The sequence below is a fragment of the Cetorhinus maximus genome, chromosome 12, assembly GCF_964194155.1.
Source record: "Cetorhinus maximus chromosome 12, sCetMax3.hap1.1, whole genome shotgun sequence".
Classification (NCBI taxonomy): domain Eukaryota; kingdom Metazoa; phylum Chordata; class Chondrichthyes; order Lamniformes; family Cetorhinidae; genus Cetorhinus; species Cetorhinus maximus.
In genome coordinates, this window is record NC_135890.1 from 94,978,156 (window position 1) to 94,995,164 (window position 17,009).

Sequence of the window (17,009 nt, forward strand, 5' to 3'; positions counted from 1 at the left end):
AGGCTGATCACTTGAAGCTTACAAGATTGAAAGTGATAGATTTTTCATAGCTAAAAATATTAAAGGATATGGATCAAAAGCAGTTAATGGAGTTGAAGTGAAAATCAGTCATGATCTAATTGAATGACAGAACAGGCTTGAGGGGCTGAATGGCCTATCCTGTTCCTATACAGATTAAGGTTGGCTATGATGCCTTTTACAAGCAAATTGGTTGAGGAAAATCCCCGTCTAGTTTCTTGCAAAATAAATGGAAATTGGGTCATTGCCCTTGCAATGGGGAGTGCATGTGTGTTACTCTTAGGTGTGAGTAGGATTCAGCTTAACTGTAGTGCCCTCTGCAGTCAAGCACAGTCAAACCTCACATGTATAGAATGGTAGCTTGGGTAAGGCACTATGGACGTGACAGGAGTTGAGATAAGCAGGAGCTGAGGACTTCATGTAATTGAAAAAATTAGCAAATACAACAAATTATTTCAACATTCTAGCATCTGAAAATTGTTTAAAATGTGTTTGACAGGCGAAAGCACATTATCTCTGACTGATAGCATCATTCTCACGTCTCGATTAAGAACGTTGTTTTCAAAAATAGTACAGTGGCCACCAGTAACAGATGACTAATCATACCAAGAAACTAGCCATTTACCTCTGTCGTCCTGCTTTTTCTTAACTTCGTACCTTATTCAAATGTTGCTGAGACCAAAAAACGTATTATTGCAGCTAATGTTTTCAAGTGCACCCTAGCCCCTGGAGAAGCTCTATCTCTCTGCTGCTTTGCTAAGATGCCAATGGTGATGAATTCCCCATTTGTCCTGTCAGGGTCATCAATCACTTGATGGACATATGTTCACCCGTACTCAGCCTAGCTGATATTACTGGGTTCACCTGAAATGGGCCAGTGACACTGTGAAGGTCACTTTACAAAGAGAACTGTATTGTCAGATGGGCTGTAAGTGACTGAGATGCTTTATCGCCTCTTAAGTAAAATGCACTCTTCTTATATCTCCTCTGTAAGACCCTCTTAAGATGCGTGGTGCTGGTTCTATGAGAAGAGAGTAATATTTGGGGTAAATCATCCTTAAGTACTGCCTGACTCCACTTTGCTTCATCTTGTGCTGCTTCTCCTAATCCATTATAATGAGACACAAGGACCCAGCCAGAAGGAATGCCATATCAATAGCTGGAAAGCCCTTCTTGTGGATAGGATAAGGGGGTGGAGGGTGAAAATCTGCTGCTGGTCTGATTGGGTCAGAAACCACTCCCAGGTACAGGCAGAATGGCAAAACAAAGTTGCTGCAGAAAACGTTGCTCACAAAATTCTTCAAACACTCCAAGGCCGGACCCTCACTTCCATTTGTTTCCGCTGACCCTGGCAGCAGCTGCATATTATGATTCTCAGTCCAAGTTGCCCTAAGTTGAGCACGTAAGCAGGAAACTTCAATTTCATAGAATCATGCAGCAGAAAAGGAGATTGTTTGGCCCATTTTGCCTGTGTTGACTCCTTGGAAGAGATGCCCAGTAGTCCCACCCTCCTGCTCTATCACCGTAGACCTGCAGTCATCATGTTATATATGTAATTGTGGCACTGGAGACTTGGCTGAAGATTGACTGAGATCACCCGTTCTGTGTTGCTCAGTTTCAAGTTGGGCAGTATAGTTCTCACATACCGACATAAATCATCTGTGGTGCCGTAGTGCTCGAGGCAGTCGATGGGAAGAAAGCACTTTTCTTGATAAGTATAGACAGAAAGGGAAATAGTTAAAAATACCCAGATGGAGTCAGATTCAATTATATTTTAAGTTTTTATTGATTGCATATTAATACAAAATAATTGCAGCCGGTAAGCATGTCAAGATACAAAGTCCAGATGAAATTAATTTTGACTAGAATCTGGCAGGTGTATGATAATCACTCATTATTGGATGCATCAAGCAAAGTCAAACCAAATATAACAATTTACATTTATGTCATTCTACAAAACATTTCTTTTTAAATCGAAACAAAATTCTTTTGCTACCTGTTGTTTTCTGTTGTCACATTCTGCAAGTAATATTGTTCTTCAGTGGCACTTGCTGAACAAATGCAGTGAATTATCCCTTAATGTAAAATTTAATGTATTCCCCATAGAACCATCTTCTAGTTCTTCCAATTCTCAAAGTGCAACTTTTACCCCAGTCTGAACAGACTTTGGTCCGATTCAAGTCATTAAAGCCAGTAATCCAAATTCTGTACCTGTGCAAACAGTACATGGATTTTGCAGCAGATTCTGCTCCCCATGCTTTATTCCATAATTAAGGAAAATATTTTTTTCAAAGAATAACGTTCAATAGTAATTCTCAAAAGGGAATTGGATGTATACTTGAAAAGGAAAAATATGGAGGGCTCTGGTGAAAGAGCAGGAGTGTGGGGTTAATTGGACAGCCCTTTCACAGGTGCAATGGGATGAATTGTATTGTAATATTCTATGAAACTGAGTGTAGCAGTGACAAACAGAAAGGTTAAAATACTTCTATCGTCCAAAGCTTCAAATCAATACTGAAAATTCACGTTATTATAGTTTGCAACAATATAAAATTATGAAGAAAAAGGATGACCTGAGATCATTATATATATATATATATACATGTTGCACTTTGTCGACAGAGAGAGAACAAAAGTATTAACGAAGAAACTAACAAACCAGTATGTTCAATTCTGCATGTAATTATACAGCTTATGAAAAAATCATATGCATCACAAAAAAAGGGTTAAAAATGGAACAGTATTGTCCCTCACAATACATTCATTAACAGTTACAGTACTGCTTTTCTCAAACAAGCTAGATTTCAAGGTTGTACCTTTGTTTCAATAGAAATTTAAAAATAAGGACATCCTGTTTAGCTTTTTATTTATTCTGTCTTTTAAATGATTATCTCTCTGTTTTCCTATCATCTCACTATCTGTGAAATGCAAACTATTTTGATAAACCAGCACTCTGCAATCGGCCTGCATTTTTTTGGAGCAGCAGCCCACGGCTGAAATTAGAATATTGGGGGGGGGAATTTTTCCTCGTCGGGCAGGCTCGGCGGGGGCCGGCGGGGGCGGTCGGGAAGCTGACTGCCGCCTGCGATCGGGGCCAGGCCGCGATTTCAAGCTGGCAAGCCAATTAAAACCCACCCAGCATGAAATGCGGGCTGAAACAATCAGCGCTGCCTGTGTGTGGGGGCTGGGGGGTGGGGGTGGTGGGGAGGAGGGCGATAGCACAGCTTCGTGCATGCGCGTGGGTGTGCGCTGGAAAAGCTCCATGAGTCACAGAGCTACCTCAGGGAGATGAAGAGTTTAGAACATTAAAAATAAAGATTTCTAAAATGTTATAAAACATGTCCCCTTGTGTGGCTCTGTCACATGAGTAGGGAGATGTTATTAACGAAATGTTTTAATTTTTATTTAATTTTTAATAGCTGTTGGAAATCTTGTCCTGCCCATGGATGAGGTTTCCTAAAAAGTGCAAAGGCCGCTTGGCCTTTTCGCCTGCCCGGCCCACCAACCGAAAGGTTGGATGGGCAGCAAAAAATTTCATTGAATTACCTTTTTAACGGCCTTAATTGGCCTTTCAATGGTCGGCGTGCACCCACCAACCAAAATATCGCACACCTGACGTCGTTGCGCCTCATTTTACACTTGGTCGGGTCAGGCACATGCCCTCCCCACAAGCTTTATATTCTGGCCATGGTTTTGCTATTTTAAAATCTGTAGATACACTTACTAAATTCTTACTAAACAGGAAAACAATCTAAAGGAAATGTCAGATTCTCTGCCACAGTGCTATTTCCATTTTCTAGAAGGTTATATTTAAATTTAGGAAGCTGGTAGGTTGCTGGTTCTTTCCAACTTAACCACAGGCTCTGAGGTCAGAATTTTCTTCCCCCACAGGAGGCGAGAAAGGAGGTGGGTGACCGATTCCTGATACCTTCCTGCCTCCATTGGAAGTAGTTCTGGGCAACAAGACCCACAGTTGACTTCCCGCCCCACTTCCACTTGAGTCCCTTAAGTGACCAATTAACAACCACTTAAGGACCTCTTCCTGCCTCCACTACAATCTGCCCAGCTTCAGACAGGCCTTGAGGTGTCAGCTGTGGCTCAGTTCATAGCACCCTCACCTTTGAATCAGAGGGTTGTGGGTTCATGTCCCACTCCCGAAACCAAGAACTGTGATTGTACTCGAAAAGAGTTGCAATCTGTGACTGTTGATAACTCGAAAGAGTTTCAGACGGGCCTTCTGAAATGCAACCTGCGCGACAGGTAAAACTGTGTTGGCTGCATGTCAGGTGGAGCGGGGAGGAGGGGTGCCCTGCATGTCAGCTGGTGGGAGTTGGTGGCCTCGATCTGCACTAATCTGTGCATGATCGAGGGCATGAACATGGGTGGGGTGGAGGGGTCACCAATGACAGCCAGCCCCCTGCCTTTGCTGCTGACCTCCATGACCCTTCTCTCCCTACTCTGCGAGATTCCCGCCCACTGCCCCACACACCCTCCACTGACAGAACTTATCTTTCTCTTGGATCACTCCTCAATCCAGGGACTCCAGTGGAGGTGTTGTTCCAGCAGCACCCGCAGCCTCCTCCAATGCGTTGCCAAGCGCAAGAGCTGCCGGCCTCTATCGGCTAGCAGCTCTTGACGGGTGGGAGGTTGTCTTCCAGGATCCTCAGTCTGGAGGAAAGCCCGCTACTGTTCACTGAACTGCCTGATGGGCAGAAGGTACAGTGGGCCTTTCTCCTCAGAATCAGCGTGAGTGTCTTGCTGCTTTTTCAGGCAGCGGGTAAGACACCCACCAAAAGCATAAAGTTCCAGCCATTATGACTGTGTGTTAGATGGATTGGAAGCTTGTTGGACCTGCATTTCTGACTGCTTCTCCTCCCTCTGGCTGTGTTCCTGAACATTCTGTTGATCTGTATGTATTCAGTTGAACAGAATACAAGTTTTTCTCAAAGTCTCTTTAAACACTGAGCTTAAAAAGCAATAAGTCAATGGGCAAAGTGCACTATTAGGTACATTATGAATTGTGCATTGTAAAATGCTTGAATAGCAACTATCCACGAGTTACGAGGGTAGAAATGAGATCTCCTTGCCTCTGTTTCCAGGAAACAACTTCATGCTTCCCAACTCGAAATTTTGATTTTTTTTTTCATTCATGGGTTCTGGGCATTGCTGGCAAAACCAGTATTTATTGCCCATCGATAATTACCCTTGAGAAGGTGGTAGTGAGCCACCTTTTTGAACTGCTGCAGTCTATGTGTTGTAGGTAAAAGAAGTTTCAGGCTTTTGACTCATTGATGATGAAGGAGCAGTGATATCTTTCCAAGTTAAAATGGTGTGTCACTTGGAATTTAACTTGCAGGTAGTGGTGTTTCCATGCATCCACTGCCCTTTTTCTTCTAGGTGGTAGAAGTCGCTGGTTTGGAAGGTGCTGTCGAAGGAGCCTTGGTGAGTTTCTGTCGTGCATCTTGTAGTGGTACACATTGCTGTCACTGTGCTTTAGTAATGACAGAGTGAATGTTTAAGGTGATGATGGGATGCCAATGAAGCAGGCTGCTTTAACCAGGGTAATGTTGAGTTCCCTGAGGACTGTTGGAGCTGCACTCATCTAGGCAAGAGGGAAGTATTCCATCACACTTCTGACTTTGCAGATGGTGGAAAGGCTTTGAGTGGTCAGTTGGTGAGTTACACAACACACAATTCCCAGACTCTGACCTATTATTGTAGCCACAGTATATATGTCGCTAGTCCAGTTATGTTTCTGGTAAATGGTGTCTCCAGGATGTTGATGGTAGAGAATTCAGCGATGGCAACGCCTAATGAACCTGGTGTTCACCTGAACAGCTATTAGGTCCTTATTTTTGTAAATGAAGAGCCTAATATTTTAGGCACACTTATACAAGTGGCTCTTCAATGCTAGTGAAGCCGCTCAGTCTTATCTCTGTTCTGGATTCTTTGGCAGTTGGTGTGGCCTAAAAGGTTTGTTTTTCACTTAAATAAGTATTTTCCAAAAACATTGCTCCGGCATTAGGAGGAGCAGGTGTGCAAATCCTTTAGTGACATGTCCAGGCAGTAAAAGCTCACATTCAACCCCCTAAAGGCCCTCTTGATTACCAGCCTTATAGCTATTGTGCCTCGCTGTAGCACTCCTCAACTGCTGGTTGAAGTATTCAGATTGATGTCATCAGCTATGGGAACAAAAGGTTTGCTTTGTCATCCAGGAGCCATCCATGGATCTGATTCTCTTCCCCGATGAAGGAATGGAGGGCTGAATAGTAAAGAATGAAGCCAACATGGTGAGTTTCAGCAATTGGAACATGACACAGAGGATTCTCTAATTGCTGTCAAACACTGAAGAGTGGAATTCCCGCCCGTTTATTGACTCATTGTTCTCTGGGCACCCTCAATGCAACATTGGTGTCATCAGTTGCACTCAGGACCTTGGGGAAGCCAGCAGGCTGATAAACTGAACCACCACCTCTCAGCTATTTCCAAAACTTGAAATGATCTGCTTTGCTGTAAAGGGGGCCATTCACTTAGTGAACGCCTGGTCTGTTTCCTGGCTGATGTTGCAGATGCTCCTCCCCCCACTGTGGCTATGCGAAAGTGATGATCTCCAAAGCCACTGTCCAGGCAGATGAACGTAACTTCAGCTCTCCTTGCAGCAGCTCACAGGTATGGCCAGTTGTACCTTTGGCGAATCGAACGCTTATGCAGGGTTGCTCAGCAAGGACTTCGTATAACCTGTGAGGATAGTAATATCTGGCAGTCTCCATTCTCCCTCACCAATCGCTCTCACAAAGTGAATAGTAAGAACCAATTTCATTTGTTAATGAAATGGATGTTTCCATCCTCATCAAGTCCTACTCAGTTCTACAAAACTGTCTCCATACTCTTTTGTATACATCGACGAATGCTGTATAGCTTTATGTACACTACGGCTCAATGTATTCTTCAAAACCTGGAGAAGCCTTTCCTGTATTTACATGCTTTAAAGAAAGGCGGAACTTTGGAGGAAGTTGACTTAAGCCTTATCATATGAAGCCTATCAATTCTTTCAGTGCACGTTCAGCGGAAAGCAGACTACTCGATTTAAAAATATTTCGTGCTGTACATAATTCATTTTTTTCCCAGATCAAACATAATCAAGCTGTTAATTGGTACCAAGTTCATTAATGTCTGTCGACTCAGTTTGTAATTGATCACACGTATTGCCGACTGATGACAACCTCAGAGGTTCAACACGTCGTTTGCCTTCTGCCTCTACTGGGGTTGCATGGCTTGTTCCCAACTTGAAACACCTTAAATGAAAAGGAACAAGAGCTTTCTCCAAAGCATCTTTAAAGATTGAACTTGAAAAGTAGTAAATAATGGGATCGAGCACACTGTTCAGGTAGGTTATGCACAGAGTATTATAAAATATCTGAACAGCAATTTCATATGACTCGCAGGCGCTCAAATGCTTTGTAATTAAAACAGCGACTACAGCAATGTTTGTGGGAAAGAAACAAACTATAAAAACTGCTGCCACAGCTACCACGAGCTTTACAGCTCGTTTATATTTACGCCTTTTATCAGTTTTCATCTGCTTTAACTTCCAGATGACGCAGGATGTGGAAAACAGGATAATTGAAGCTGGCAAAACAAAGTTGAAAAAAGTAAAAGCAATATCGGTCCAAATTGCACTAGCACTAAATGGTCCGTCTTTGTGGAAGAGTTCACAGTACGTTGAATTCTTGTACTGGAAGGTGCAAGGTTTTGTTAAAAAATGGAAAGACATTGCCACTGCCAGAATCCACAAGATGCCTGCTACCTTTATTGTACAGCAGGTAGATATCTTGTTCAATCTATGGTGGGGCTGGACCACTTTAAAATAACGATTGATCGCCAGAACTGTTAGGAAAGCAACACTCCCTGTCCGGTTTAGAAATATCATGAATATCTTCAGACGACAAGGTACATCACCAAAGATCCAGTCCTTCTCCCGTACGAAGTAATCTGCTCGAAATGGTAAACAGCAGATTAACAGGGTGTCTGCAATCGCCAGGTTCAATGAATAAACTGTGTTTGGCGTCCATGATTTTATATGAAAACTGAAGATCCATAGAGCAATCGCATTTCCAATGAATCCGAGGATACAACTTACAATAATTATGGGTGGATTGTAGGATGAATTAAGATCTTTCTCAAAAACACACGTCTGGTTTCCGTTGACCATTGTAGGCAGTATTGCAATAAACTCAGTCACACAGCCACAGAAATGAGTTAACTAAGTCAATGATGCACAACCTTATATACAGTTCTCCCACACTACATCATGGATTGTGGGTGGGACTGTATTGAAACCAGAATAACAGAGAAACTGTGTAATAAACCTACAAGAAATATTCTTAGAATACCTTAAATATGCACTTACAGCTAATTTTTTCAAACCATGCGAACCTAGTAAAATACAAAACAAAAACAAAAATACCTGGAAAAACTCAGCAGGTCTGGCAACATCTGCGGAGAGGAACACAGTTAACGTTTCGAGTCCGTATGACTCTTCAACAGAACTAGTAAAATACATTTGGCTAGAAATGTTTGCAGTATAAAACTCTAGGAATTTTACATTCCTGGATTCATCCATTTTCCTAAGAAAGAGGAAATGGTGTAATGGTCTTCTGGTCTGCTTTCATAGATATTTTGCTCACTGCTGCATTTCAATCTCCTACATCAAAAAAACTATTCAGCTAAGTTGTTTTATATCTATATAACCTGCTGAGGAAGCTGTTTTTTTTTGTTTCGCTGGATGCATGTCTGAATTAGGAACAGCTCTGAAGCCTTCAAAGCAAAAGCGTTAGTAACTTTCTGCCACTACTGCATATACACCATCCCCACCGCAAGAACTTCTGTTAATTTTTTCCCCTTCCAAACTCGTATTACAGCAACAAGATAATTTCACGTGGTTTAACTCTTCTGAAAGAGGTGAAGAAAGACCTGTTACCTCAGCTGCACAATGTGTTTGAGAGCTGAGCCACGTGAGCTTCAGCAACAACAACTTGCATTAACATAGTGCCTTTAACATGGGGTTGGGTGGGAGGAACGGGGAGGAATCTTGTGGAGGCGACAGGGGCCTGCGTCGCCGGCTGGAGAGCTGGTGACAGCCCCCGTGACACCTCTTTTAGGGAAGGTCGTTTGTATCTTGCTGCAATCAGGCACTTGACCAGCCAGCAACATGCCTTCCCCTAGGGTGTGGAAGTCCTCCCAGCTGGGGAACTGCCAGACTTTTATTGAACGACAGCACCCTCAGGGAGGTACTGGCTGCTGCTGCCACTACATCGAAGCCTAGTATTGTCATTGGATCCCAGGCCACAAGTGAGTGATGGAGGGAGGAGGGATCACAGGTTGGAGGAGGAGGCGGGGGGGAGGGAGTTGGCAGCAAGAGCAGGGGTTGGTTTTCAGTAGGCCTCTCTTTCCCGCCGGACCCTTGATCAGATACTGAGTGTCTTTGAATGAGGGACTTGCCCAGGATCCCACAACCAATCCCGACACGGTTTGCTTATTGTGCTCCCCGATGGTGAGCACCCCCCCCGCCCCCGCCCCCACCACTGAGTTAATGCCAGCAACGGTAGAATGAGGCCCTTAACTAGACATTAATTGCCCACTCAATAGGCGGCAGGGCAGGAAGGCTGTCCACAGGCCTTCTCACCACGCATTAATCAGAGTGGAGGGAGGAAGATAGTGGGATCCCCACCTGCCACCCTCCCATCTGAGTCAATGTTCCCACCACCATGGGAACTCGCCATGAGGAAGTGCACAAGATTCCACCCAAGGTGTGCAGGCAGAGTGCCAGCATTCTAATTGCAGTTGTACGTGATCTCTTGCCAGAAAGAAGGTAGTGTGTTGAGTTCATAGAGTGTTTTCTGTCTTGGAGCAGCACATTCTAGCATCAACCAGAGGGAAGACTATACTAGATCTGGTAATGTGCAATGAGACAGGATTAATTAATGACCTCACTAGCTAGCTGTAATCATAATATGATTGAATTTCACCTTCAGTTTGAGGGAGAGAGGAGTGGATCTAAGACTTGTGTTTTAAACTTGAATAAGGGCAATTATGAGGGTATGAAGACAGAGCTGGCTAAAGTGAACTGGGAAATTAGGTTAATGGATAGGTCACTAAAGATGCATTGGAAGACATTTAAGGAGATCTTTCAGAATACTCAGGAAAGATGCATTTCAGTGAGAAAGATAGACTCTTAAGGGAAGGAAGCACCACCTGTGGCTAACTAAGGAAGTTAAAGATAGTATCAAATTGAAATAAAAATGATCTTAATGAATGGCAGAGCAGGCTCAAGGGGCCGAATGGCCTACTTCTGCTCCTATTTCATATGTTTGTATGTTCGTATGTATGTTCGAATAATTCCACAAAGACAAGTGGCAGGTCAGAAGATTGGACAGAATATAAAGAACAGCAAAGAATGACTAAAAGATTAATAAGGAGAAAGAAGTTAGAGAATAAGAGAAAGCTAGCTAGATATATAAAATTGGAAAGTAAGGGTTTCTACAGGTATTTAAAAATGAAAAGAGTAGGTAAAGTGAACATTGGTCCTCTAGAGAATGAGAATGGGGAGTTAATAATGGAAGATAAGGAAATGGTGGATGAATTGAACAGATATTTTGCATCTGTCTTCACTGTAGAAGATACAAATAACAGGTAATAAATAATTATGAGTCAGGAGGTGAAAGGAGGGAGGAACTTAAAATAATTACAATCACCAGGGAAAGGATACAAAGAAATTTATTAGAACTAAAAGCTGACAAGTTTCCAGGTCCTGATGGACTTTATCCTAGAGTTAAGAAGTGGCTGCTGAGATAGTAGGCGAACAAAGGTGTTGGAGGAGTCAGGTTGGGAGGGGGGAATGAAGGTGTCAGGGGGTGAGGTTGTGGGGGGGGAATGAAGGTGTTGGGGAGGTGAGGTTGGGAGGAGGGGTGGGTCTATGGGCAGAGGAGAGGGTAACGTGGGAGAAGACGGCAACTGGGGTGGTTGGTGTATGGGGGGGTGGAAGGGAAGGAGTTTGGAGGGGGAAGCAGTGCAGAGAAGGGAGGGCATCCAGGGGGTGGAAGGAGTCCAGGGTAATGAAGGAGTGCAGTGAGGGTAGGGAGTAAGGGTGGAGGAAAACATAAGGCTGGAGGAAGAAGTAAGGGTGTCTCAAGGAGTCAGGAAGGGGGAAGGACTAAGTGGCTGGGGTCGTCCGGGGTGGGGGGGGGCGAAGGACTAAGAGGCAGTGTCTGTGGGAGGTAAGGAGTTCCAGGGGGGAAGGAGTCTGGAAGGGGGAAGTTGTTCTAAGGGGGTATGTCCAGGTGAACATGTAAGGGTGAACATCCGTTGAGTCCCTGACTGCCTTGTGGGGAGTGAACTGAGGGTGGGCGTGGTACAAGGGAATGGTGAGAATGACTGAGGGCAGAGTGAGGTGGTAGGGTGGGAGGGTGAGGGCTCGATGGTATCAGTAGAAGGGACAGCGAGGGTGGTTGGCGGAGACTTGGAGGCAGACACAGACCCTGGGGGTGGGAAGGAAGAAGTAGGGGAGGTGAATGTGGAATTATCAAGAAGGAAGGGAATGTGCATGTTGACCTAGACATCCCAAAAAGAAAAGGGTTGTGGCTGGTAGGTCACAGAGGGGAGGTGGAAGTGATGGCAGGGGGTCGACAGTGGTGGGAGAAAGGAAATGGGTGACTGGGGGAGGGGTAAAGATGGGGGAGCAAAAGAAAAACTGTAGCACTACCATGTTGGCTAAATCAAAAGTGATACAAGAGTTGTTTTGGGCGAGATCAGGTGCTGCATGGATGTGTGATCATTGGGTGGACGGAGATGTGGGTCAGCTCAGATGGACAACTGTGGAAGTGACAGGAGTTGAGAAAAGCAGGAGCTGAGGACTTCATGTAATTGAAAAAATTAGCAAAGGGGCATAGCTTGGCATCGGGGGCATGAGGGGCCATGGGATTAGGAGGAAGGGCATCCCTACGCAAGGATAGCATGAGGCACCATAGGGGTTGTTTGGAGGGCATACCTTGGCATGGGTTGCATGAGGGGCCATAGGAGTTGTTCAGAGAGGCAGAGATTGGCATGAGAGTGCATGAGGAGGATCTTTTGAGCTTACCTTTTAAAGTGACCCCTCATGCAGATGATTGTTCACAACACTTCTGAGGTGCCATGAACCATGACTCATTGAAAATCTGACCTGACTTCATGAAAATTGTGGAGGACTAGGTCATGCCAGTCTCCATAATGGAGCCGACCAGATCGGGAGTGCAGGGTGCAGGCTCTTTATTTGAACCAGCCCACACCCTTAAAAATCACTCCTGAAAATCAGAAACCCCAGGAGTGGGGTCTGGAATCGCAGAATGGGGCCCCAGCCACCATTTTAAAAGGCTCCCAAGTAATCCCGATTTGGTGAAAATCAAGGCCATAATCTAAAAAGTAGAGCCAGATCATTCAGGAGTGAAGTTGGGAAGCATCTTTCACTCAAAGGATGGTAGAAACCTGGAACTCTCTTCAAAAGGCTGATCACTTGAAGCTTTCAGGATTGAAAGTGATAGATTTTTCATAGCTAAAAATATTAAAGGATATGGATCAAAAGCAGTTAATGGAGTTGAAGTGAAAATCAGTCATGATCTAATTGAATGACAGAACAGGCTTGAGGGGCTGAATGGCCTATCCTGTTCCTATACAGATTAAGGTTGGCTATGATGCCTTTTACAAGCAAATTGGTTGAGGAAAATCCCCGTCTAGTTTCTTGCAAAATAAATGGAAATTGGGTCATTGCCCTTGCAATGGGGAGTGCATGTGTGTTACTCTTAGGTGTGAGTAGGATTCAGCTTAACTGTAGTGCCCTCTGCAGTCAAGCACAGTCAAACCTCACATGTATAGAATGGTAGCTTGGGTAAGGCACTATGGACGTGACAGGAGTTGAGATAAGCAGGAGCTGAGGACTTCATGTAATTGAAAAAATTAGCAAATACAACAAATTATTTCAACATTCTAGCATCTGAAAATTGTTTAAAATGTGTTTGACAGGCGAAAGCACATTATCTCTGACTGATAGCATCATTCTCACGTCTCGATTAAGAACGTTGTTTTCAAAAATAGTACAGTGGCCACCAGTAACAGATAACTAATCATACCAAGAAACTAGCCATTTACCTCTGTCGTCCTGCTTTTTCTTAACTTCGTACCTTATTCAAATGTTGCTGAGACCAAAAAACGTATTATTGCAGCTAATGTTTTCAAGTGCACCCTAGCCCCTGGAGAAGCTCTATCTCTCTGCTGCTTTGCTAAGATGCCAATGGTGATGAATTCCCCATTTGTCCTGTCAGGGTCATCAATCACTTGATGGACATATGTTCACCCATACTCAGCCTAGCTGATATTACTGGGTTCACCTGAAATGGGCCAGTGACACTGTGAAGGTCACTTTACAAAGAGAACTGTATTGTCAGATGGGCTGTAAGTGACTGAGATGCTTTATCGCCTCTTAAGTGAAATGCACTCTTCTTATATCTCCTCTGTAAGACCCTCTTAAGATGCGTGGTGCTGGTTCTATGAGAAGAGAGTAATATTTGGGGTAAATCATCCTTAAGTACTGCCTGACTCCACTTTGCTTCATCTTGTGCTGCTTCTCCTAATCCATTATAATGAGACACAAGGACCCAGCCAGAAGGAATGCCATATCAATAGCTGGAAAGCCCTTCTTGTGGATAGGATAAGGGGGTGGAGGGTGAAAATCTGCTGCTGGTATGATTGGGTCAGAAACCACTCCCAGGTACAGGCAGAATGGCAAAACAAAGTTGCTGCAGAAAACGTTGCTCACAAAATTCTTCAAACACTCCAAGGCCGGACCCTCACTTCCATTTGTTTCCGCTGACCCTGGCAGCAGCTGCATATTATGATTCTCAGTCCAAGTTGCCCTAAGTTGAGCACGTAAGCAGGAAACTTCAATTTCATAGAATCATGCAGCAGAAAAGGAGATTGTTTGGCCCATTTTGCCTGTGTTGACTCCTTGGAAGAGATGCCCAGTAGTCCCACCCTCCTGCTCTATCACCGTAGACCTGCAGTCATCATGTTAGGCAAGGCCCCAGGCGGAGTCGGACATTTCTAAATCAACACCAGCCTCCCATACGCCACTAAAGTCAAGCCTTTTCTCTTTCCCCACTGATTCCTGTCACCTTGGACAACATCCCCAACCTTGTAGGAGCCTTACTCAGTTTTACAAAACTGTCTCCTTACAAGTGCTGTCTGACCTTACATTGACCACTACTTTGCATGACCTGAAAACCTTGTGTAATCATTTTAATTCTATAGAGTAATGGAATAACTATTTGGCATGTGGATAACTTGATTTTTATAATTGCAGTTTATTTTAGCACATATTTGTTAGAAACAGATTAACTGATTTTAAAATGTCACAGAATCAACTTATTTTTAACGGTTTGCACTTATGCACAGGCTATACTTTAATTACACAAGCTGACAATTAACAGTTAGATGTTGCAGCCAATGTAATGTCAGATTGGGATTGATCACAGGCATTACGGTCCGGTATCTTTTCTGGAATTTGACCCACAACCATTTCTCTCTTGTGTTCTCTTTGTTGCGTCGAACGACGACTTGCCGATCCGAAACAGTTTAAATTAAGAGGTGCAAGTGCTTTCATCAAAGAAGCTTTAAATGTCGAGCTTGAAAAGTAGTAAATAACTGGATCCAGCACAGTGTTCAGATATGTCATAAACAGTGTATTATAAAATGCCTGAACAGCTATTTCATATGACTTGCAGTCTTCAGCGACTTTTAGCTTTGTAATTAAAACAGCGATTATAGCAATGTTTGTGGGCAAGAAACAAAGTACAAAAACTGCTGCCACAGCTACCACAAGCTTTACCGCTCGCTTATATTTACCCTTCGATTCAGTTTCCATCCGCTTTAACTTCCAGATGATGCTCGTCGTGGAGAAAAGGATAACTGAAGCTGGAAAAGCAAACATGAAAAAGATAAAAAGAACATGGGTCCAAATTGCTGTAGGAATTAGAGGCTGGAACATGTCAAAGGGCTCACAGTATGTCAGATTGTTGTGCGGGAAGCTGTGAGACTCTGCTAAAAGGTGGCAACAAGCTATCATTGTCAGAATCCACAAGATGCCTGCTAACTTCACTGCACTGCTTGTACGTATCTTGTTCACTCGGTGGTGAGGCTGGACCACTTTAAAATAGCGATCAATCGCCATAACTGTCAGAAACACGATGCTCCCAACCCGGTTTAAGGAGATCAAAAAAACCTTCAGGCGACAAGGAACATCACCAAAGATCCAGTTCTGCCCCCGTACAAAGTAATCTGCTCGAAATGGTAAACAGCTGATTAACAGGGTGTCTGCAATCGCCAGATTCAGTGAATAAACTGTGTTTGGTTTCCAGCATTTAACATGAAAACTAAAGGTCCATAAAGCAATCGCATTTCCAATGAATCCAAGGATACAACTTATAATAATTATGGGTGGATTGTAGGATGAATTAACATATTTCTCAAAAACACACGTCTGGTTTCCGTTGACCATTGTAGGCAGTATTGCAGTAAACTCAGTCACACAGCCACAGAAATGAGTTAACTAAGTCAATGAGGCACAACCTTATATACAGTTCTTCCACACTACATCATGGATTGTGGGTGGGACTGTATTGAAACCAGAATAACAGAGAAACTGTGTAATAAACCTACAAGAAATATTCTTAGAATACCTTAAATATGCACTTACAGCTAATTTTTTCAAACCATGCGAACCTAGTAAAATACAAAACAAAAACAAAAATACCTGGAAAAACTCAGCAGATCTGGCAACATCTGCGGAGAGGAACACAATTAACGTTTCGAGTCTGTATGACTCTTCAACAGAACTAGTAAAATACATTTGGCTAGAAATGTTTGCAGTATAAAACTCTAGGAATTTTACAATCCTGGATTCATCCATTTTCCTAAAAAAGAGGAAATGGTGTAATGGTCTTCTGGTCTGCTTTCATAGATATTTTGCTCACTGCTGCATTTCAATCTCCTATATCAAAAAACTATTCAGCTAAGTTGTTTTATATCTATATAACCTGCTGAGGAAGCTGTTTTTTTTTGTTTCGCTGGATGCATGTCTGAATTAGGAACAGCTCTGAAGCCTTCAAAGCAAAAGCGTTAGTAACTTTCTGCCACTACTGCATATACACCATCCCCACCGCAAGAACTTCTGTTAATTTTTTCCCCTTCCAAACTCGTATTACAGCAACAAGATAATTTCACGTGGTTTAACTCTTCTGAAAGAGGTGAAGAAAGACCTGTTACCTCAGCTGCACAATGTGTTTGAGAGCTGAGCCACGTGAGCTTCAGCAACAACAACTTGCATTAACATAGTGCCTTTAACATGGGGTTGGGTGGGAGGAACGGGGAGGAATCTTGTGGAGGCGACAGGGGCCTGGGTCGACGGCTGGAGAGCTGGTGACAGCCCCCGTGACACCTCTTTTAGGGAAGGCCGTTTGTATCTTGCTGCAATCAGGCACTTGACCAGCCAGCAACATGCCTTCCCCTAGGATCAAAGGGTGTGGAAGTCCTCCCAACTGGAGAACTGCCGGACTTTTATTGAACGGCAGTACCCCCAGGGAGGTGCTGGCTGCTGCTGCCACTACATCGAAGCCTAGTATTGTTATTGGATCCCAGGCCACAAGTGAGTGATGGAGAGAGGAGGGATCACAGGTTGGAGGAGGAGGCGGGGTGGGGGGGGGCTGCTGGGGATGGCAGCAAGGGCAGGGGTTGGATTTCAGTAGGCCTGTCCTTCCCAACGCCGGACCCTCGATCAGATACTGAGTGTCTTTGAATGAGGGACTTGCCCGGGATCCCACAACCAATCCCGACACGGTTTGCTTATTGTGCTCCCCTATGGTGAGCACCCCCACGCCCCCGCCCCCGCCACTGAGTTAATGCCAGCA

General features: G+C 43.9%; 2 protein-coding genes across 2 annotated transcripts; both read right to left on the reverse strand.

Annotated features, from left to right (window-relative positions):
• Positions 1–7,165: 7,165 nt before the first annotated feature.
• Positions 7,166–8,230, reverse strand: LOC144688004 (hydroxycarboxylic acid receptor 3-like). Its single transcript, XM_078554658.1, has one exon. It carries the CDS (start codon positions 8,228–8,230, stop codon positions 7,166–7,168), a length of 1,065 nt encoding a protein of 354 aa, XP_078410784.1.
• Positions 8,231–14,388: 6,158 nt separating this feature from the next.
• Positions 14,389–15,644, reverse strand: LOC144687121 (hydroxycarboxylic acid receptor 1-like). Its single transcript, XM_078552874.1, has one exon. The coding sequence runs from the start codon at positions 15,599–15,601 to the stop codon at positions 14,528–14,530; it is 1,074 nt and encodes a 357-aa protein (XP_078409000.1). The 5' UTR covers positions 15,602–15,644; the 3' UTR covers positions 14,389–14,527.
• Between the last annotated feature and the right edge of the window lie 1,365 nt (positions 15,645–17,009).

What these genes read in the sequence shown, in the direction of transcription:
- LOC144688004 (XM_078554658.1), bottom strand. Translation starts at nt 8,230, where the DNA reads ATGGTCAACGGAAACCAGACGTGTGTTTTTGAGAAAGATCTTAATTCA.
- LOC144687121 (XM_078552874.1), bottom strand. Translation starts at nt 15,601, where the DNA reads ATGGTCAACGGAAACCAGACGTGTGTTTTTGAGAAATATGTTAATTCA.